The sequence below is a fragment of the Capsicum annuum genome, chromosome 5 (assembly GCF_002878395.1).
Source record: "Capsicum annuum cultivar UCD-10X-F1 chromosome 5, UCD10Xv1.1, whole genome shotgun sequence".
Classification (NCBI taxonomy): Eukaryota; Viridiplantae; Streptophyta; class Magnoliopsida; order Solanales; family Solanaceae; genus Capsicum; species Capsicum annuum.
In genome coordinates this window covers 57,224,407-57,248,102 of record NC_061115.1, presented here as the reverse complement: position 1 = coordinate 57,248,102, position 23,696 = coordinate 57,224,407, and the positions used below count along the sequence as shown (strand labels likewise).

The window sequence follows — 23,696 nt, the reverse complement described above, 5'->3', positions numbered from 1 at the left end:
CCCTCACCAACAAGGTGGAAGTTCAGGTAACTAACCAACTAAGCTACTAAGATTTCCCTAGTGAGCTTGTTTGATGTTTGTGGGATAGAAAATTCATATGACAGTTTAAACATAATGATTCCACTCTGAACTGTGTTTATTTTGAGGTGAATAATCTTTTGCAATATTTGACAGCCTGTATTTATCACATTTCTCTTGAACCTATTAACGCCTGTTAAAATTACCTCAATTCCCTCCCCCTTTCTGTGAGAAAGGGAGTATTGGGGCTTACCAAGGGAACACTGGATTTCATAGAAATGACTTGTTAAGTGATTGATAAGGGCTAAATGAGATGTGATGGCCTGGGGCCCTGGGTACTCTAGCTTTTTTTTCTTTCCTCTCTCTCCTAGCTCTTGTACGAGTTGACCAAATATGGACAAGAAATTTTTCTTCCTTGCCGGAGAGAAATCTTTTGAGACTGCAGATGTTAGCATGAACAACTACAGATGGTTCTCTATCACTGAAAATGGTAGATGTTTCACTAGCAAGATCTCCATCAAGGAAGATAACCTTCATTGGGTCTGCAAAGCCCTAAAGCATGCATCTATGGGCCAAGTAGACCTATGTAGGAGATGAGACAGGTGAATAGAAATTTTTTTATTTCATGATCTGTAGAAGATTTGTTAAGATCGAAGAGCTAATGGGGAATAGAAGACTCACCATCCCTGAAACAAGCTATGGCAAGGGCTGAGAGTAATAGTGAAAAATTAATCTCCTCCTTGGGAGAGCCCCACCTCAACACAGCTCTAGTTCCAGCTCCAATTAAAGTGTCATATGTAGATGCAGCAAGGAAGATGGACTAAACTCAGTATCAAGCTCACCCTATCATGAAGGAGAAGAATATTATCGAAGTTCCCAATGACAACCACTCTCAATATCTTGTGAAGTGCCTTCTAGGCATTTTAAATAATCGCTTCAGCTTAGTCCCTTTGTCAGGAACTCTTCAGACTTTGTTCACCAGTGGGTGGAAAATTTCAGCAGGGCTTAGATTCACCTCCATCTTGCACAACAAGTTCCTCTTTGAAATGTTGTGGTATCAAGAAGCAACAAGGATCAAAATGGGAGAATAGTTTTGGAATGGTAGAAAACTTTCACCGTATTGGTGGTCGCAGATAGCTGGTCAGAATTGACAAATCCATTATTGGAGCACAAACAGAATACGGTTTTGGGTGTCCCATTGAGTGCTTGGTCGAAGGATACTTTCAGATTCATCGGTAGTCTCTGTGGAGGATTTATAGGTATTGATGTTGATACCACAAACAAATGCCTTCTGCATTGGGCTTGTATCTGTGTGAACAAGTCATTTCTGAAGCCTTCTCGGATTCTCGAACCGGAGGTGGGTGACTGGATCTTCAAAATCATGATAATCCCAGATGAATCAACGATATTATTTGCTTTGCTTGGTTGAAATGCCAAGTCAATCATGATTTTTCTCAACCGTAAACTTGATTAACAGCACATGACGCGACAACGTACTCTGCTTCAGCTATTGATTAAGACACAGACCTTTTCTTCTTAGTGCACCAACAAATGACATTTGATCTGTGAGTGAAACAATATCCTGAAGTCTTTTCAGGTCATCAAGTGACCCAGCCCAGTCACTATCTGTAAACCCTAACAATTTCATAAACGTGGTTCTTTTATAGAACACACCATAATCAATGGTGTCCTGCATGTACCTCAAAATTCTTTTGGCTGCTTTGAGGTGAGTTTCAGTTGGTGAATGCATAAACCTTGATAGAACACTTGTTGCATACATAATATCAGGCCTCGTGGCTGATAGATACAATAGAGAACCACTCAAACTTCTTTAAATCGAAGCTTCAACCAAAACAGATTCATCCTCTTTCTTCAGTTTCTCTCTTTGAACTGCAGACATACTTACTGGTTTGCATTTGTCAAGACAAAACTTTTTAAATATTTCAGTAGAATATTTCTTCTTTCTGAGAAATAAAAATTGATTGAAGAATATTGATTAATCTCCATTCCCCAGAAATAAGTCATCTTTCCCAAATCTTTATTTGCTCTCTAAAGTCTATGATAGACTTTGTGGTGCTACCAGTCACCAACAGATTGCCAACATAGAGGGAAACTACGAGAGAATCATCATTTTAAAGTCTAATATACAAGGTTGCTTTATTGCAACTTCTATTAAACCCCAAATTCATTAAGTAGCTATCAATCCATGCATACCATGCCCGAGGTGCTTGTTTCAAGACATGAAGTTCTTTTCTTATCAAGTATACCTGATCACCAACTCCTCTGAAACCTTCGGGCTGCTCTACATAAATTTATTCTTCAAGAAACCTGTTAAGAAAGGAAGACTTTACATCCAGTTGAAATACTTGCCATCCTTGGTATGCTGCGACTGCAAGAAGCAATCTAATGGTATCAAACCTTGTAATTGGTGTAAAGATTTCAAGAAAATCAATTTCATACTGTTGGGCATACCCCTTTACAACCAATCTTGCTTTATTCTTGTTGAATGTGCCATCTGAGTCCAACTTAGTCTTGAACACCCATCTAGTTCCAAGAACCTGCCTGTCGTGAGGTCTAGGTACGAATACCCATGTATTATTCTTGTTAATCATATAGAACTCCTCTTCCATGGAAGCCCTCTATTCTGGAATTTGCAACGTATTGTCTACACTTGTTGGCTCCAATATAGCAACATTGCTTCTGCAATATATATCTTCAATTGATCTGGTACTGTTGGTAATAAACCAAGATACTATCATAATTTGTCTAGGAATTAATATTTGGTATTTATTTAATTCATGTCTACTTAGGATTATGATTTATTTGTCTTAGTTCATATCGGAATAGGTTTTCGAGTCTTAGTTTAATTTGGTTGTCTAGTATTATAAATAGGGTGCTCGGTCCTGTATTTGATGTAAGGAAAATAAGGAGAATTGTTCAATTTATGAATAAAATATTTTCCTTCAAATAATTCTCCTTATAGTATTCCTTATATCAAATATATGACACTATTTATAATACTCGACAACCAAATTAAACTAGGGACTAGAAAATCTACTCCTATATGAACTAGGACAAGCAAATCATAATCCTACTAGACATGAATTAAATAAATACCAAATATTAAATCCTAGACAAATTTTGATTAGTATCTTGGTTTAATTCCAACATAGCCTCCCATAAACCAAGATCTTCAAACTTGAGCATGCCATGCATAATATCATGTCCTGTAGAAGTTAAGTATCTTAGACTCTCCATCAATATCCTAAAATACGTAGTGCCAACTAAATTCCAGGTTGTACTACCTGTTCTGACCCTCATACTCTCCCTTTCCTTCTCCTTAACTTTCTCTTCCTTTATTTGTTGAGCATGAACCATCAACTTGGTGATGTCCATCTCCTTCACCAACATAGTAGTCCAACACTCTTTGACCACAACCTTAGAAACACCAGGCGCAAACTTGTTCATGTGGGCTTGGAATCCACAAGCATAGACGGGAAATACCTTGCCAACTCAGTAAACTTAAGGGGATACTTCTTTATGCCCATGTTACCTTGCTTTAGATTTATGAATTCCTGCATCTTAGCCTCCCTTAGCTCAAGTGGAACGAACTTGTCCAGAAATGCAACAACAAACTCGTCCCATTCTACCAGTTTTGCGTTTGTACCCCTATCTTCCTTCCATTGTTTATATCAGGTGTGAGCCATTCTTTGCAGCTGATAGGCGGTCGGATCAACAATTTCAGTTGGGGTAACACTCATAATATTCGTAACTTTCTGAATATTATCCAAGAACTCCTGTGGATCCTCTTCAGACTTGGACCCAAAGTACACGAGATGTCTCGGACTCTGGTTGCTTCCACATTCACTATCAGGTTGGCTAGTGCCACAACCAGCTAGTTATCCTGGGTGATCATGGACTGGGCTAAGGCTATGAAAGCAACCCTGAATTCGGCATGGGAGACTTGTTCATTTAGAGGTTTTTCTGGAGCTAGTGGTGGTGCTTGCTGATTCTTAACCCCATTATCATTTCCACTCCTCTTTTCATTAGTTCTCTTTGGAGGCATATTCTATAAACTGTAGAGAACGAGTTAGAAGAAAGTTTTAATAGAGTTCACACTCTATCACACGATATGAACATGAAAGAAGTGAAACTTTTTCTAAAGTGTTTCATAGCCTCTCACTCAGAAGTGTGGTGCGCTTCATACCCATGGATAAGAATTTATGTAACGCAGCTTTCAGACACCCTAGGACACATTAAAACGGATGCTCTGATACCAAGTTTGTTACGACCCGAGACGGCCCCTAGTCATAAAATAGTGCTTAGAGTCACAAGTGACCCCTAAGCTAACCCATGGTCTGACATGACACTAAGAATACTGAAAATAACTGATAAAACACTTATGCGGAAGGTGAACTAAATGATGAAATAAATATTCAAAAAGGAATCCAAAAATAATATTTGAGTTTAAAACCATAAGTTGAAACATCTAACTGTATGTCAGAAAGGCTCTACTAAGATGAGTTGTTGGGACAAGCCCCCAGCTAACTCTAACTATTTGACAACTGAAGTAAAATAAAATGAAATGCTGATACTAGCCTCGAATGATGAGGACTCACCAAAATGCTGATGATAATGAGATAGGAGGTCGTACTAAGCGTGATCCGGGTTCTAAGTATTTGAATGTGTATTATGAGACAATATAGCACAAAGAAAGTATATGATCAATACTTTGAATGCATTGAGTATGTTAGATAGGAAATAACTGATATAGGTATAGGTTGAACATGATGCATATGACATGATAAACTGATGCAATAGCAAGTAATGAACATATATTGTATAATAAACTGACTAACTGAATACAAGGTCATGCAAGTAGCTGAATTTGAACTGTGGACTGTAGGAGATACTACTAACCGACATACCCCAATCTAAGCTAACCGGTGTTCAACCTGTAACCCCAGGGTGTTTAGTACCTAGCGAAGGGTACGAACACTGACTGACATGGATCCACTAAACTGATGTCCAAAAGGACTAAGGTGTCAAGCCTGGTCTGATGAGTGACCCTTTAGAACCAACGGTGGTGCCGTAGTTCTAGAATTTAGGGACTTCTACTAAATGTTTCAGCCTAACTGATAGGTGGGCCTTCATCTCTGCGTCCGCTCGGTGCTAAGTACTACTCTCAACTGAATGACACGGACAACTGCAATGCTCAATGATAATAATAATCTGGAGAATAAAAATAATTACATTATCTCATTAAAAAACATATGAGCTGGAGGATTTTATACTCGTAAATATATATGCATGAAATCCTAGGTCATTGGGTATTCATAACCCACCGCTCCGAAGAATGCAACTATTATGCCAATTTCATAACTTGGGTGAATTTAAGGAATTTAATAACTCAAGTCCAAACTTATGGATTTCACAATGTAATTAGAGTTTCTGATCATGGACATGTAATAACACTGAAATTCGTGATAAACGTGGATTACAACTCAATGACACCAAGGGACTGAGATATCAAGGAATTTAACAATATCCATATGAAAAAGGAACTGAACTGAAGAATTCGGTTAACTTTGGGACTCAATAGGTGAAAGGAGATCCATTGATAAAATTCCACATACCTGGAGATGAGAACCCTGAAGAATACTTTGAAATTGGAAGCCCGAAGAAGGTGAACCCTAGTTCTACCTTGGGGAAAGAAATTGCCTCTTTTCTTTATTTGAAACTAAGCGTCAGATGTTTTTTTGAGTAATGAGGGCTTAGGGTAATATTAACCTCAATAATCAACCTTGAAATAACCTAAACGAAATAATTTTGATGTTAAAAGAGTGAGAAGATTGATGTGCTCCTTTAAATTCATATAACAACCCAAACAAGGGCCTCACCATGATGGGTATCTCAAGTTCGCCGAGGATTGAAGACCACCCTTTTGTTTTGGTAAACGGATTTTTCATTTCACCAAAAATGTTTATTACAATACCAGGTGATTGCTGACCAATCACCTCTCACTTCCTATTGCTATTCTCTTACATACATTATACCTAGCTATCAACAAGTACATCAAGGATATGAATTAAGACTCAGTAAGTACTTGTGCCACTTAATTACATAATTTCCTTTGGTATGTATGTGTAATGCTATATCTCTACACATGTGATCACTAGAATACGGTCTCTTCTGAAATCTGAGGTCATTCCTGGCTGTCCATATGGAGTAAATCATCTTGTTGAAAGCTGCTGCAACTACTTCCCTGAATCCTGCTTCAGCCTTCAACCCTGTCATCACCCATTGTACCTCTGCATTCCAGCTGCCAATAGTTCTTGTCTGTCCCAGCCACCTAAGCACTCTTCTCCAGATGTCCTTTGTGATATTACATTCAAAGAACAGGTGATCAAACAATTCATCTGCTGCACCACAGAAGACACATGTTTTAGGAACTTGGATGCCTATCTTCTGTAGCCTCTCCACTGTTGCTAATCTGTGTTGTAAAGCTAGCCACAAATTGAATTTGTGACTTGGTTGTATGTGAGCCTGTAAGATTAGTTTCTTCCATGCCACTCTGGGATAATGTGGAATCTGCAGTAAGTACAGGTTCTTGATGCTGAATTTCTGTCCTCTCTTCAATAGCATTAACTTGTCCACTAAGTGGCCCTGCATTTGTTGTGACTCCATTATCAATGTCCTGGTGTTCAAAATTTGAACTAAGTGGCCCTCTTTGCCTAGCCAAACATTGCATAATAAACCTAACAACAGATGAATTCTGAACATATAACAAGATAGAAAGTAATAAGTTCAAAGACATCTATAAGAGTGTCAACATCAATACCCAATCCACAATAATATCCATAAAGCCTCTAAACCAGAAAACAACCTACGTCGGGACATGCCCCCGACCTTGACAATGACAATGACAATGTAATTGTGAATTCTTCAATTCTAATTTATGGAAGGGAAAACCAATGGAATAATTACGTCTTCCGGAGAATGAAAGCTTATCACTTCACTGCAACGACCGACTCTAAGATCACCTATCACTGTGCAGGAAAAGTAGAAGTGCCTTCGGACCCTGCATCGCGTGGGAATATAGTGTCTGAAGACGGTTAGTGGGGTGAGCACTAGCATGTAACTCAAGATAAGGGTAAAATAATGTCAGTCAAAAGTTCAATTTCAAATTCACTGTACATGCATACATATAACTAATAGATGCTGGGTTAGGAAACAAGGTTTAGCATGATAGTAAAACATTATCCTGGACTATGTAGCTCAACCATCATAAACAAGCACCCATGGGCTATATGTGACACGACCTGAAATCGGTCCTTGTCGTATGGGCATCTTTAGCCCAACAAGGACCGGAGATTGTCCCGTTTACCTAAGATCACCTATCACTGCACAGAAAAAGTAGAAGTGCCTTTGGACCCTGCATCGCGTGGGAATACAGTGTCTGAAGACGGTTAGTGGGGTGAGCACTAGCATGCAACTCAAGATAAGGGTAAAATAATGTCAGTCAAAAGTTCAATTTCAAATTCACTATACATGCATACATATAACTAATAGATGCTGGGTTAGGAAACAAGGTTTAACATGATAGTAAAATATTATAAGGTTTAACATGATAGTAAAATATTATCCTGGACTATGTAGCTCAACCATTTTAACAAGTACCCATGGGCTATATGTGACACGACCTGAAATCGGGCCTTGTCGTATGGGCATCTCTAGCCCAACAAGGACCAGAGATTGTCCCGTTTACCTAACCCAACCACCACATCAATCCACAAGTGAAACACCTAGACATTGAACCATTGGAAAACAACTTCACTTTTGTGTCTCTGAGTTGGGAACGACTAGAGACTTAAGTCATACCCTTGGTCACGACTCGTACACACCTTTTCCTCCCTTCTCGTATCCTAGGCACTCACTATCCTAGGTACGAGTGACCCCTCCTCAATTGTACCCTATGTATACGAGTCGTATCTTGGGCAATCGTATAGAGTGAGACTTAAGCTTGAGGTAAACTGTCTTGCATACGGTTGAAGCTTATGACTAGGGGGTGAGTCGTACCCTTTGGATATGACTCATGGATGTATTGTCGTACCCTTAACAGTGTGTGTTACCAAGGAGAAGCCTAGGGTACGAGTTAGGGTACCACTCGTATCCTAGGGTACTATCACTAGGGGAATTGTATGGAGGAGTCGTACCCCTACACGAGCTCACTTTTCAGCTTTTAGCTAAGGACCTTTCGGTCATTTCCCTTGCCTGAAACCCTAACCCCTCTCACTATATAAGGCATTATAGCCTCCTAAATCTTCATTCTAAAATACCCAAACACTCCTAAACACTCTAAAGACTTCTTGAAGCAAGATTGGAGGCTAGGGTTTGGAGGGTGATCATCTAGTGACAAGAGGGAGTCAACATTATTGGTGATTCAAGTTGTTTAAGGCATGTATCTCTTCCCCCGTCTTAAATAACTCTAAAACCCATGTATTTCACACTTGAATTAATAAGTGTACATGGTGGTTTTGAAATCAAATGAAAAGGGTTTTATTGCTAAATGATGAACAATGATGATTCTTACTTAGACTTATGTTTATTCATGTTATTGATGTTGATTTGCATATGTGGATGCTTGTTGTATGTGGTCTAACATGTGGCTCATGAGTAACCCTAATCTTGATGAATTCCACCATGAAAATGACCTTGTTGAAGGCAAGTACATAAGGTGTTTGTGAAAATGTCTAAGTGAATTGTCGAGTCACATGTTGTTGATGTTTTAAACTAGGGCAATGGTTCAATATATAAGAATGAGTAATAAATGATACTGTAAGGGCATTATGAGCCATGTATTGAGGAATTGATAACTTTGTTGGTTGATGGCTAAGGATAGGGTAAAGCCCTACGCATAAAGATGAACTCGAATTGTGTACTGAACCAAGTGTAGTGAAAATGTGATATAATGTTGTTAATGAAATGTGAAGTTTGTGTGGGTCTTGAGGACCACAAATTGAATTATATGACGAATTGAAGGAAGACATTGGCCTATTGAGATGATTGAGCAACGAAGGCTCCCATGAGGACCATGTGGTCATGTATAATATTGAATTGGCTAAATAAGCCAAAGCCCTTAAATGTGATATAAATTGCATGAGTGTAAATGCATGAACTAATGATTCAAGAGTTCAAATAAGGACTAGTCCCTTGAAATGATGGGTAATTCGAGTTCCTCATCGAATGACATGACTAGTGATTCGAGTTCCTAGACCCATGAAATGATGGGTGATTCGAGTTCCTCGTCTAATGACATGGCTAGTGATTCGAGTTCCTAGACTGGTGATATGACTAGCAATTCGAGTTCCTAGTCCGAAGAGATCTCTTAAGCTTAGAATACCTCGTCAAATGAAACGACTAGCGATTCGAGTTCCTAGACCGGTGATACGACTAGTAATTCGAGTTCCTAGTCCAATGAAATTAAATGGCTAGTGATTCGAGTTCCTAGACCGGTGAAACAACTAGTGATTCGAGTTCCTCGTCCAATGAAATAGAAATGAGACTGGTCTAATGAGCTTGGTTGAAAGTTCTTCACTCTATATCTAATGAATGAATGATTTGAGTTTGCATGCTAAGTCGTTTTCCCTTGTTGTGGCATAATATGATCATGCATATCCATGTGTATGAGTATATGTTCAAGAATGATGTTGAGCCTTGGTCTCTTGATTAGCATGTGAAATGCCTATGTGTAAGGATAAATGTTGAATGATGATTATATATTGACCTATTGTTAAATGATGATGTTATTTTATCCTTACCCTTGAGTAACATGCTAGTGTTCCAATCGCTAACCGTCTCTGGACGCTATATCCCCACGTGACATAGGGCCAGAGCATCATCTTCGTTCCTGCGTAGTGATTAGTGGATCGAAGCGGTTCGTGTATTGACTTTGGAGTGGTAAGCTTCCTTACTTCGGAAGACATTCATCCTTGGTCTTCTATATTTAGACTTAGTTTATTTTGACTTGGTTTGACTATCGTTAGGGGCTTGTCTCGACGCATATATTTCTAAACTTCGGCTTGTATAGAGGTATTTTGGATGACTGTGGACTTGGGCATATTGGGCTAGTGTGTTTATAATTGTGAAATGGTTGGTCTTGTTAAGCCTTGACACATAGTCACATTTACGCTATCTTATTATTATGGTTGGATTGTATCCGACCCTTGTGGATTGACGTTGATGGATAGGTTGGGTTACGGGGCAACCTCCAGTACATGTGTGCTTGAGGTGCCCATACAAAATGGGCCGGTTCCAGGTCGTGTCAACAAGTATCTGATTAACTCCGGCCATATAACAAGATAGCATAAACAAGACTACCAATCATCACTTAAGAAGTGTCTAATCAATCCATTAATGTCAACATACTAAACAACATACCCAAGTCCATAGTCATCCGCAAGCCTCTACTAATCCGATGTCTATAATATGTCAGGACATGCCCCGACAATAGCCCCAAACCAAGTCTAAGACAAGTCTATGACATAAGATAGAAAGACCATGAAATGAATGCCTTTCGAAGTATTGAAGCTCACCACTTCAAAGTCAACACACGATCCGCTCGAACACCTAGGAAGAGAAGAAGAAGCTCTGGCCCCTGTGTCGCGTGGGGACACAGTGTCCGGAGACGGTTAGCGGTTGGAGCGCTAGCATGTAACTAAAGGATAAGGATAAAATAGTTTCATAATTCAAAACCAAATCAAACCACATTTATATATATAGGCATATATGTAGATATATTGATACATCAAGTGTCGGGAAAGGAAGCAAGGCCTTAGCATGCATTTCGAACCATCCAATCATGATACATGAAGTGGAGGACTCTAACCTTCCACTTACGTAGATTAGGAAGTTTGAACTTCCCAATTATATCAAGCAAGAGGACTCTAACCTCAAGTCGTCTTATTAAGCAAGTGGACTCTAACCACAAGCCATTTTTTTAAGCAAGTGGACTCTTAACCACAAGTCATTTTATTGGACAAGTAGACTCTAACCACAAGCCATTGCGTCCATTACTAGTCGACATTGAGACTCTAAGACGTTGTCCATGCATTCACATCCACTTAGTTCAACATTCGAGGACTCTAACCCACTTAGCCAATTCAAGCCTTCAAGGCTACACTTCAACGCCATACATGACCATAAGGTCTTTTTGAACCATTTTTCAATCTATCACTTTAATAGGCCAATGCCGGCATTTCAATCACTATTCAAGTCAAATTGGGGTCATCAAGACCTTTACCAAACAATTCATTCTTCATTAGCATTCTTACACCAAGCTTTAGTGCATATACAATTCAATTTCATGTTTAGGGACTCAAACCCCTTTTAACCAATCAAACCACCAAGTTACCAATTAACTCATTAAATGGCCAATAAGGCCTTTACAAAGTCATTAATCAATCATTCTTACTCATTAACCCATTGCCTTAGTTCAAAATGCTATTAACATATGACTAATCATTTCTCTTAAGACATTTTCACAAACACCTTGAGGGCATACCCATACTATGACCAAAATCAAAGTAAAATTGTCAAGCTTAGGGTTATTCATGACCCATTTGTTAAACCACAATCAACAAGCACCCACATGTGCAAACCATCACCAAATCATGTATAAACATAAGTTTAAACAAAAGTAAACAATACTCATCACTTATGCATCAAAGCCCTCAACATTTGGTTTCAAAACCCACCATTCAAGAATCAAAATCAATGTTTAAAATTGTCACGACCAAAATGGCCATGAGTGGCACCTACACTAATTTTTCTATGGGAGATCTAAATTAAACCATTGCCCAATCACTTAGTCAATATTAAAATGATATTAACATAAAACCATCCTAATAACAATAATTTGGAGCTAATCATCAGTAATGCGAAAACCAAACAATCTACTTACTGAAATTCCCAAGACCCGAAAGTCATCGTACAAGAACCACTAAGAAAGATCATGTCTACGGAGATATCCAAAAATAAAGAAAATAAAGGATGTTTCATTGCCCGAAAGATAGACAAGAACAAATAAGATGACCATCCTGGAGACGGAGTGCTTACCCTTAGATCAAGATCTTCTATCAAACTCTACAGGTGAGGTCGTGTCTGAGCCTCTGGAACACTTTCTGCACTCAACAAAAGAAGAGTATAGGGTAGTATCAGCACAAACCACTGTGCACTGGTAGGTAACATAGGCCAACTCAATTTAATAACACGTACACAACATAAATCAGATAACAAGTAGACAGGCATCATCACACAACAAATACTCAATGAATCAATAACACAACAATATTAGATCAACCAGTGCTCACAAATAAGCCACATAACTATCAAGAGTATCAACCATATTATAAATATCCACAGACTCAACACAATTATGTACACACATACTATGAGACTTACTTCTGCCCAAATAGTCATGACCTGCTGGGAACAATCTATGTTCATGTACCGTACTAGCGCGGTACCCGATCCACCATATACATATTCGTACCGGCGTGGTACCCGATCCACCATATACTTATCCGTACCGGCATGGTACCCGATCCTTAATAACAAGTAATATCAATATCATATCCGTACCTGTGTGGTATTCGATCCACCATAAACAAGTAATATCAATATCAAATTTACACTACCTCCTAGCATACAACACGATGTACCAAGTTTACAAGTACACTTAAAGTCATAAGATAATTCTATCAAGTAAATTTTCAATAATCATTTATACACGCCTCAACAATCCACACATCAACAATTTCAAGCATGTCCGAATACCAATCAACAAGTATCCAATTTAGAAGTATACACACAATTAAATTCGAGTCTAAATTCCAATTAAACCGTAACCTACCTCAACTAAAGAATCCGAATATCACTAGTCCAAAGTGCCTTGTCCTTCCTTACAAATTTGGAACATTCAAAATATGTTCAAACATACAATCTTCATAAAAGTACGAATCTAACGACACACATTTTATAAATTCGTACTCAAAAAAAAAATCTGATCTTATTCATTCTCTATTTCCTTTTTTTTCCAGTTTATGACGTATCATGTTTTGATTTAGACTCGATTTCTAAATCAACCGTTTGAGGGAATTCTTTACAACGTTCACGACCTTCTCCAACGTTACGACTCACCTTACACAAACCGTACCCTAGGGTACGAGTGGTACTTTATCTCGTACCCTAGACCCCTACCATGGACCTTTAAACTGATCAACATATGACTTCACAAGGATCAATCATACCCTAAGGTACGAGAAGTACCCTACAACTCGTACCCTAGGCAGAATGCACTAGGTTGGCCTCTAAACATCATACGACTAGGTAGCTTACTACTCGTACCCTAATATACGAGGTGTATGGTACCTAACCTTACCTTGGACAGAATGTAACCCCTCATACACTGTTTATCATACGAGAGGGGGTACTAGATCATACCCTAGGGTACAAGAAGTATGCACCAACCGTACCCTGTCTAGAAACTCATAACTTAGGGGAATTTTCTAAGGATTCAAAGCCTAGGTGTTTTAATATGGGTTCAGCTCCCCCTGCTGAAAGGGTCCCAGTGCATGTTAGCCGTACGAATCAAGGAAGAACAGGGAATGCCCCGACCCCACGTCAATCCTAGATTTAAAATATATCAATAATGTGAAGCATGCACACAGTTATCAAAACCAACCCTCATGTCGGCAAACGTGAGTTTTCAATATAAGTCATTCGAGAACCACACCTTCACGGCTTAGCTACATAACCCCTACTAAGCCCAATTAAAACAAGTTTCACGTAACTCATTCATTAATAAAGGAATTATACATTAAGGGACACCAAGGTATCGTCATACCATTTATCTTGTAAGCACATAATTATGCCATTGCAGTTCCATTAACTTAGGGGAATGCCTTGACCCCCTTTGTTCATTAAATCAAAACATAACCAACAAGGCTTTCAAAATCCATGTTCATTGTTTAACCATTTATGCAATGCAATAAAATAGGTGAGTAAGTCAAACCAAGTGACAATTCCACAATTCAGGTCATTTATACAAGTGGGTTGAGGAAATACAATTGTTCAAAACCAATTTCTATTTTCAAAACATCAAATTGGGGAATCACCTCGACCCCCATTCCAATTACCACACCCATGCACCCCATTAGTTCAAAAACATTCAATTCAAAGCATGAATAACTCATGAAAACCATGGGAAAACAATTCAAAGATCAACCATTCCAAAACCCTTAACCCATATCAAAACCCACATTCAAATCCATACAATTAAACCATTTAAAACACGTGCTTTTCATAAAATAAAATTTGGGAAAGAGTAACATGCCCAAAAGTATCACAACTATGGAGAGAAATCACTCTTGAGAGATTGACCAACTTCTTGGAAACCTAAGTGTTCTTGACCTTGGGGGTTTGAGAGAGGTTGAGAAGTTATTTTTATTTGTTTCAGAGTGATAATGATACCCTAAAGGGGTTTTAAGTCGTGGGTCACGATTGAGGAATAGGAAAAATATCCAAACTGCCCTTAGTAAAATATTGAAAAATTGCCACCCAGTTGCTACGGGCGACCTTACGACTCCTAAGGTCAACTTACAACTCGTGATCTCCCATCGTAGTCTTGACAATATCCATGGTCACCCACACTGGTCTGGTTACGAGTCGTACCATATGTCTCGTACTCAGACATTACGACTAGTTAGGTCAAATCGTAGACGAGACTGAACATTTGGGCATCACACCGGTTTAGCTACGGATGGGACTATACGACTCGTTAGGAACCAATCGTAATCATAACAAAAACTTGGCCAGTCCACACTGGTCAGGCTACGATTAGGTTCCTATGACCTGTAATGACATCCTACGACTCGTAGGGAGAGTCATAATCTGGGCAGTGAGCTCAAAAAGCTGCTGGAGGGAACATATGGGACCTTTCTATGACCATGAGACCAACCTACGATCTGGGTTATATTCGTGGTTGGGAGCTGGATGAGAGCTATCTGAACATGATCAGACAAGGCTTGGTATGATCATGGGATCTACCTACGGTCGTACCTTGGATCGTAGGTTCGGAGGTTCAATCAAGATAATCTGTGGGACTCACGATTGTGCCGAGGATTGTGGTTTCAAAGCACAATCATGGTTCCCTCTCGTGGTTGATAGATATACTTGTCAACTTTTAGATGTTGGGGTTGTCTCGATCAGACGAGACCATTGTACGGTCGTAAAATGTAACCACGGTCGTGGTTTGTTTTGTGACTTCTCACTACAGTACAGTGCTTCACTAAATTGGTCATAACGTTTAATTCCAATATCGGATTAAGGCGAAACTGGATGCACTAGAAACACAATTCAAATATTTTTTATTTGGTGGGTCTTGAGCTCAAAGATGATTCAGAATCTAGAAGTTATGCTCGTTTGAATCTGATCATTTCTCAAGGAATCAATTGGTAAGGAAGGTTTTTGCTTGGTTACGGGCTAGGAGGTACTTGGGCCAAATCCCTTCTATACTGTTAGAACTTGATGTTTAGTTGTACATGTACTTGAAGCATGGTTCTAGTCTTGACTTGAGTTTTCGGGGTGTTACAGCACATCTGTGATGTGCTCTCAGGGCTGCACATAAACATGCTATAAAATATCAAGTATCAACAATGTCCCTCATCTAGAATTCCTAGCCTCCATTATATAATGCTATATAGGGTCTTCCCTACTAATATAGGTCTCTCCCCAGGGGCAAAGTACAAGCCAGTTGATATTTGGAATGGGGTGATAGAAAGGCTTGAATAAAGACGTTCCTCTTGGCGATAACAATACCTTTCCATGGGTGGCAGGTTGACTCTTATCAATAGTGTGCTTGAAGCATACCCATCTATTTGATGTCATTGTTTCCTATTGGCCTATCCCCAACAAGGTTCAAGAGAAGTTGGACCTGATTAGAAGGATATTTTTTGGGAAGGCAATAGTCAGAATCGTAAATTCAAAATTCCACTTGGTTAAATGGCCCAAGGTCATACTCCCTAAGCCGCAGGGAGGTTTAGGCATAAAGGATCTCACCATTCACAATAAGTGCATGTTGTTTAAGTGGCACTAGAAGTTAATGGTGAATCCTGGATTATGGAAAGAGCTGGTCACAGCTAAGTGGGCATGCTTAATCATTGGTGTACTAAGCAATCAAGAAGTCCTCATGGTACTGGACCATGGACACACCTTGCTCAGGTATGGAACCATTTTGTCCCCAACATACTCTTCAAAGTAGGAAATGGTTCAACCATAAAGTCCTGGCATAACAACTGGGTGGGCAATAACCTATTGAATGAGTTTCCCCTTCTCTTCCAAATTGCAAGAAATCCTGATTCAACAGTGGCGGAAAACAGATTAGGAAATGCCTGGAATCTGCACTTAGAAGAAAACTTCAAGACAGGAAAATAGAGAGTTTCATGGAACCTCTGTCAAGGTTGGAAAATTGCAGTCTGAAGCCTCAGATGAGGGACTCTATAGCCTGGAACAACTCAATTGATAAAGTTTATTCATTCAAGTCTGGTTACACTCGCATCATCTGTAGGAATATGATAATTGAATCATGGCCATGGAAGTTAATCTGGAAAACTAAACTCCCCCATAAAGTAATCTACTTTAGTTGGACAGCCTTACATGAAGCATGTTTGACCCAAAGATATGAGCATACAATTGGAAAATAGATGTTACATGTGTATTCCAGCCTAGAAAGTGTCAACCAGCTAGTGCGATACTGTACTGTAGCCTCTGAGACCTGGAATACTGTTGAGTTATGCATTTAGTTACTGCAGTAATTTTAGTTTAATAAATTGTTTAGATTAGAATGAATTTAAATTTTGAATTTTGAATTTAAACTAAAAGTTATTGAATTTTAGTTTAATAAAACATGAAGAGGAGGGGCATGGATGCCCCGGTCCGTAGGTGTGAGAGGCTAGCGTTGGATGGTTTTAGGCGGGGTAGGGGTAGGCCGAAGAAGTACTGGGGTGAGGTGATTAGGCGGGACATGAAACGGTTACAGCTCACCGAGGACATGACCCTAGATAGGAAGGTCTGGAGGACGCGAATTACGGCAGAGGACTAGGGCCAGTTTGGGGTCGCTAGTGTAGGGAATTACTTGGTGGGGGTTTTATTCCTGTTATGATGCCGTGTTCCGTGTTCCATGTTTTATTACGAATCTGTGTGCTTTCCTCTGCTTTCCTCTGTTTTATATTACTTATGGGTGTCGTATTTATGTTATGTAATCTGCTTCTGTGCTTTACTATGTGTTTGTGTGGTATCTCGTGCCTTGAGCCGGGGGTCTATCGGAAACAGCCTTTCTACTTCTTCAGAGGTAGAGGTATGGACTGCGTACATCTTACCCCCCCAGACCCCACTAGGTGGGAATACACTGGGTTTGTTGTTGTTGTTGTTGTTGAATTAGGTTGTTTTAGTTGTTGAGAATCTTTAGGATTTTAAATTTAAATTATGCAGATATTTTACTGTATGTTGGCTATTTAAAGCCTCTCTATGCTTAAAAAATTTATTGAAAATTGTTGAAAGCTTATTGAAGCTACCTCTCCAGAGGTAGTGGTATGGACTGCGTACATTTTACCCTCCCCAGATCCCACTGTGTGGGAATACACTTGGTTTGTTGTTGTTGTTGTTTTTGTTGAAAGCTTATTGAAAGCTATTGAAAGTTATTCAATCCATTGAGAGCCATTTTAAACCCCTTTTCGCTGTCCATCTTTTTTAAAAAAAACCAACAATGGTATCAAAGCCTCATTAATCTTTCGGGATCTGTGAGTTCTTTCAAAGCACTACCATATCATTTTTAACCCGTCAGAGCTACCCATTTTAACCCGCCAAGGCTATCATTTTCAAACCGTGCTTATTTTCAAAGCGTTGGACTATTTTCAATCAAAAAGATGTCAAACGACAGTCTCTCTTTGAATGCCCCAAAAATTCACAGAAAAAAATAATAAAAATTGTTCTGTAAACAAATCATATCTTGAAACCTATGCTTTATGTGATGTTGTGATGAAAGAAAAATTCTTACAATATTTTATGAAGCCTATGAAAGCTCTTTCAAACAAGACAAGATTGTTGATGTTGTTCTTTAAGCACAAAACCAAAAGAAGAAAATAGAAAGTTCAAATTGAAAAAAAAATCAAGAAAAATTCAGATCAATTGCAAGAACACAAATTGAGGAGGAGCAACTTTTTTAAATTGCAGTAACTAAAGCAAAGGAGGAGTGTTGAGTTTTACATTTAGTTACTGCAGTAATTTTAGTTTAATAAATTGTTTAGATTAGAATGAGTTTAAATTTTGAATTTTGAATTAGGTTGTTGAGAATCTTTAGGATTTTAAATTTAAATAATGCAGATTTTTTACTCTATGTTGGCTATTTAAAGTCTCTCTATGCTTAAGAAATTTATTAAAAGCTGTTGAAAGCTTATTGAAAGCTATTGAAAGTTATTCAAGCCGTTGAGAGCCATTTTAAACCCTTTTTCGCTGCCCCATCTTTTAAAAAAAAAACCAACAAATGCTTTTCTCATTCTTTGGTATAAGTTGGGTCATTCCTCGCAAAATCAAAGATGCCTACAACAACTGGAGTTCACTCAAAGTTGTAATGACCATCACAAATATTTGGTTGATGGTTCCTGGAGCTATTTTTTGGTGCATCTGGTCAGAGAAAAATAGAAGATGTTTTGATGGAATCTCTACTTCATGTGTGTCAAAGTGCTTGATACAGCTCTTTTGCTGGCTCAAGCTGACTCATGTGTTTACCATTGATCTCTTTTGGATTTTGTTAGCTTTAGTCTCTAGTTGATAGAGTTGCCTGTGCTATACTTTTGCTTTGAGTCCTTGTACTCGGCTTTATAAATTTATGCATCTCCTTGATGCATTTGATTATACTAGTCTCTGGGAATGTAGGTTGCACGTTTACTCCAAATACGTGGTACAAAATAAGTATTGCAAGTGAATAATTTTAAATATTATACATATTTTTGAACATTCTTTAAAAAATAACTTTGAAATGAATTTATAAATATGTTCGTGAGTATGAGAAAAGGCTTGACATCTTTTCCAAAGATAATATATGATTAAGTAATTCTGTATCAAGTGATATAACAGAACCAGTCAATTTAAACAGCGGAAATAAAAATTCACTAATTCAAACTGAGAAAGACTTTTATACTTAAAGTAGCATTCATGTCTATGATTAAGATGCATGAAACTTCATTTTCGCGTAAATTATTTATGTAAAACTTGCGTTTCTGGCCAATGAAATAGAGAACGTAATCAAAAGGCCAAAAGGATAAAACTTTATTGATGAAGATAATAGTAAATCTCTAGTGTTGTAATGCTAATATCCTTAATATGGCTATCATTTCTTAGTTTCAATTTGCCAGTCAATATAATACATCAATTTTCTTTTCGTGTTCTCCAAAAGATGCAGCCACAATTTCTTTCTTGGTTTTCAACGGAAGATATAGAACTAGTGTGTTTGGTCCAAGAGACTGTGAAGCTTTTGGTATTCTCTCTTTGAAAAGTTTCCATGCTCTTTCTTTGACTAATTATTGACAGATTCTTTTGTGAATTGTTGGTCATAGGGGAATAGATTTCACCTTAAATAACACTACTAATAATAAAACGTTACATCCTACTATGATATCAATTAATTGTGATGAGCCTCTCCACCTTCCCTTCTCAATTGGTATTGCATTTTGCTATGCTGCATTCATTTTATTGTTGTAAAAATTTGAGAAGAACTTTGAAACTATTAAATTGGCATTCTAATGGTTGCAATAAATATTGAAATATGAAAGTAATTTCAATACAGTAATGAATGTTGTAGTAAGTGAGAATGCACCTGGCCAAGTATTGATTTATTTATCTTAATTTATTTTAACTAAACATGATTAACAATTGAAAAGTGAAGTTATTTTTCTATTTAATATTTAATAAATAATTTGATGTTTTGATATATTTGATTTAGTATAAGGGTAAAATGGTAATCCAACTTTTAACTTTGGGGCTTCCCACTTTTAGTATGATATGATATGATATAATATATACTTCATAAAGAAAAAGAGATATGATGGAATGAAAGTAGGCCAGGGAACTTTTGGTCTCCAAAATCTAAAGTTGAATCAACCCCTAAATACAAATGCCCCAAATTCTGTTCACAAAAGGCTGAAGTTCTTATATCCTCTAGTGAAATATGGTAAAATGAGAAGACGAGGCAAGAGATTAGATGCTGTAGATATGTTGGAACTTTATACTAGCTTATTTGGAGCTTACATGATGGAGTGGTATAGAGAACCTCTGGTTAGTCTGTTTGGATGCTTACTGAGATAGGTTAGGTACTTGCATGAGTTTGTAAGTCTTGTTTTGTAAGGTTTCATTTGAATCCATGGATCTAAGTACATGATTGTTCTGCACACGAAAGTTCTATAGTTTACACCACATATCAAGCTTATTACCTAGGACTTTTAACCACAAATGGTTATCCATTTCATTAGGTATAGTCTTAAAATACTTTGAGTTGATTGATTTCAGTATGATTGACTTTTACCTAAGCATAAGAGTTCAAGTTTTATACATCTTAGTTGACAAGAATTTGGAATTTAATAGATGTCATCTTCAGTTCCTCCGTTTTTATTGATTTATTTCCTAATTTGATGAGGGTTTTTATGCTAGAGATGTTTAGCCGTCTGATAATAATTTTTCTAACCAACTCTGTGTCATGTTTTATGATGATAACTATGGTAACTGACCTAAAGCATGTTTCTTAAGTAATATCTTAGAAAATAATATGATAATCATGTGCGGAATTAATTTCAAATTTGAAATTTAAGGATGAAAATCAACAATCCTTTCTTTGATATGTTTAGCCGCAACTTATTAAGGGCACCAACAACACATTCACAGTTTTGTTAATTGAAAATTTCCAAATCATTATTTTTCATTTACGGAAGCAACTGTATATATCATGTTTTATAGTTTGGTCCTCAAAGTATTTATTAGATTAAATTCAGAGTTGAGCAGTTGTGCCTGATTAGTTTCAGTCAAACTTCATCCAAATGTTACAACCAGCTTAAACGATCAACTAGGTGTCATACAACGGATTTCTCGATACAAAAAACCATTAAGCTTTAATGTGTATTATTTCATTGCCAATTTTTTCGTTCATAGAGAAGGTTGTGTGCACTGAAATCTGAAAGGCAGATTTTCTGCTGTTATGTGTCTCATGGACAATACTGTCTTCATTATATCTGATGCGTTTGAATTCAGTTGTTGTGATAGGATTTTCTCGTCTATCAGTTCACTAACACTACTTTCCTTTCATTTTATATGATGATATTTCACTAGAAATAGGGTTTTAGTTATTAATTTGACTCATATATTATATTAATGGTAGTGGAAGAAAAACAAAAGAGAACAATTCATCAAATTAAGTTGACTTTGAATTGCAAGTTAAAATGCTCGAGAGCTGTAAAAGTTGTATAGAATAAACGTACTAATGGAATAGTTTCAAGCATTTTTCTGATGCCCCAACGGCACCTGAAGGCTGAGGAAACATTGTGGTTTACAGTTTCTTTTGTTTTTTACAACAATCAAACAGCTTGATCAAGTTATCCGCTTTAATTTCATTGATCCTTCAATGTTAGAAAACTGAAAACGATAACAGTAGCAATGTAAAACTAGTTTCTTTTCTGATCATGTTAATTGTGTGACTTCCATTTACTTTTTTCTTCCACGAACTCTTCAGTTTTCTTGTCGCCAGCCTAGAAGCAGTAGCCAGTTAACAAAGCTTTTATTGCCTTAAAAAAATTAGAACTTTCTTTGCTAAGGAAGCATGGTAATATTCTTCTCATGAATTATTATATTATACTGTAATCTTTTTCTGTGGCCCAGGCCCGTCCTTTGCTTGGTCGAGCACTTCAAAAGGAGGACTATGATCTCTTGGCAGATCCATGCCTTGAGAAGAACTACGATGGCAGCGAGATTTTCCGAATGATCGAGGCTGCTGCATCTTGCGTGCGCCACTCATCCGCGAAGAGACCAACAATGGGACAGGTACATAACTTTTGTTCTGTTTTATTGAAAACCTATGCAAGATACCTCCTCATCAAGACTTCTTGTAAAGGGTATGTACATTCTGATCATGGTTATGCTTCGTAGATCATGAGAGCTTTTGATGGTATGGCTATGCATGATCTGTCAAACGGAATGAAAGTTGGTGAAAGTGAAATACACAGCGCGGCACTGCAATCTTCAGAAATAAGTTGGTTTAGGAAGATGGCATTCGGTAATCAAGATTTTAGTTCGGATTTTTTCAGTCAAGGTAATGAGAATGGTAGAGAGTCGGGTGAACATGCTTAGAGGATTTAGAGCAAAGTGACTTATTGAAGCTATGTATGCATCTGTTGATATATCAAAGGTACCTTAGCTTAGAGATGTCTTGGTTTAGCTTTCTTAAGTTCGTTCCTATTTGGCTTGGCATACATGAGTTTTGCTATTTTTATTAGCAATGGAGTAATTTTACTTTTAGAGTGAATTCAGTTGTCATCTATAATTATTGTTCTTTGGGAAGTTTATTCAATTTTTTTTTTATTTTCTTCGAAGTAGCTGAAATGTACAGATAATTTTGAGATGAGTTTGCTTACTTCTCAATCCCCAAATCATCCATCTCCAGGAGAAAAAAAGAAAATAGAAAACCTCACTAGCTAATTTTATACCCCATAATGCTTAATAATCAAATAGTATTATGGTAACTTACATAAATCCCTAAATGATATTACATAAAATCTCAACTATTTTGTTAATTACATTTTATCCTGATTTTTTGAAATGGTAATACATATGTTATACGGTGATACATATAAAAAAAGTGATACATTTGAAATGATTATATATTTATTTAAGTAGCAGATTTTCTTTTAATTTGTGGAGCAAATCACGTACAATCAGTTACATAATGAATTAGTCAGATTCAAAAAAAATTCCAATGCCCTAATTTCTGTCGATTCATTCAGACACATCCAAACAAGCGTAAATACGAAGTTCTTCATCTTCATCACAGAATCCACCAACACAGTTGATGTCTTCTCTAATAACGGTCCACCCTCCTGTTGGCACCTTCGCCCTCTTGATCGTTTCTTGGAGGTAGGGTTGGTGTTGCCGACGCTGGAGCAGTTATGTTTAAACACATCCAAACAAGCATAAATATGAAGCTCTTCATCTTCATCACTTAATCCACCACTTTTGCCCTCTTAATCGTTTCTCGGCGGTGGGTTTGGTGTTGCCGGCGCTGGAGCAGTTATGTTTATTTGGGTAAACATACTTACTGGTTGGAAATATTGTCAACAAGGCTAATGTTGGAAATTGGGTAATGGTACAATCATCTATAATTGGGATTTTAATTGGATCAAACCTGCAATCATCCTCTGCCCTCTTATTCACGGACATCTTAACAAGGATGAAGCCTCTAGGATCCTTAACCATTACATGAGTGGTAACATTTGGAGTTGGGACGCACGTTTTCTCTTTTGACTTCCCTGTTGAGTCTGAAATATGTGTGATACAATTGTTTGAAGTTTGAAATATATCAC

The 23,696-nt window shown here is 37.6% G+C and overlaps 1 protein-coding gene across 4 annotated transcripts in view; it reads left to right on the top strand.

Annotated features, from left to right (window-relative positions):
- LOC107870746 (proline-rich receptor-like protein kinase PERK9) overlaps positions 1–22,677 on the top strand; it is a 28,626-nt gene extending 5,949 nt beyond the window's left edge. For all 4 annotated transcript variants that reach the window (XM_016717369.2, XM_016717370.2, XM_016717367.2 and 1 more), the window contains 2 exons: positions 22,000–22,161; positions 22,267–22,677. In XM_016717369.2, the coding sequence (XP_016572855.2) occupies positions 22,000–22,161; positions 22,267–22,467 (363 nt within the window). In that variant the 3' untranslated portion in view covers positions 22,468–22,677. The remainder of the gene's footprint in view (positions 1–21,999; positions 22,162–22,266) is intronic.
- The last annotated feature ends 1,019 nt before the right edge of the window (positions 22,678–23,696 follow it).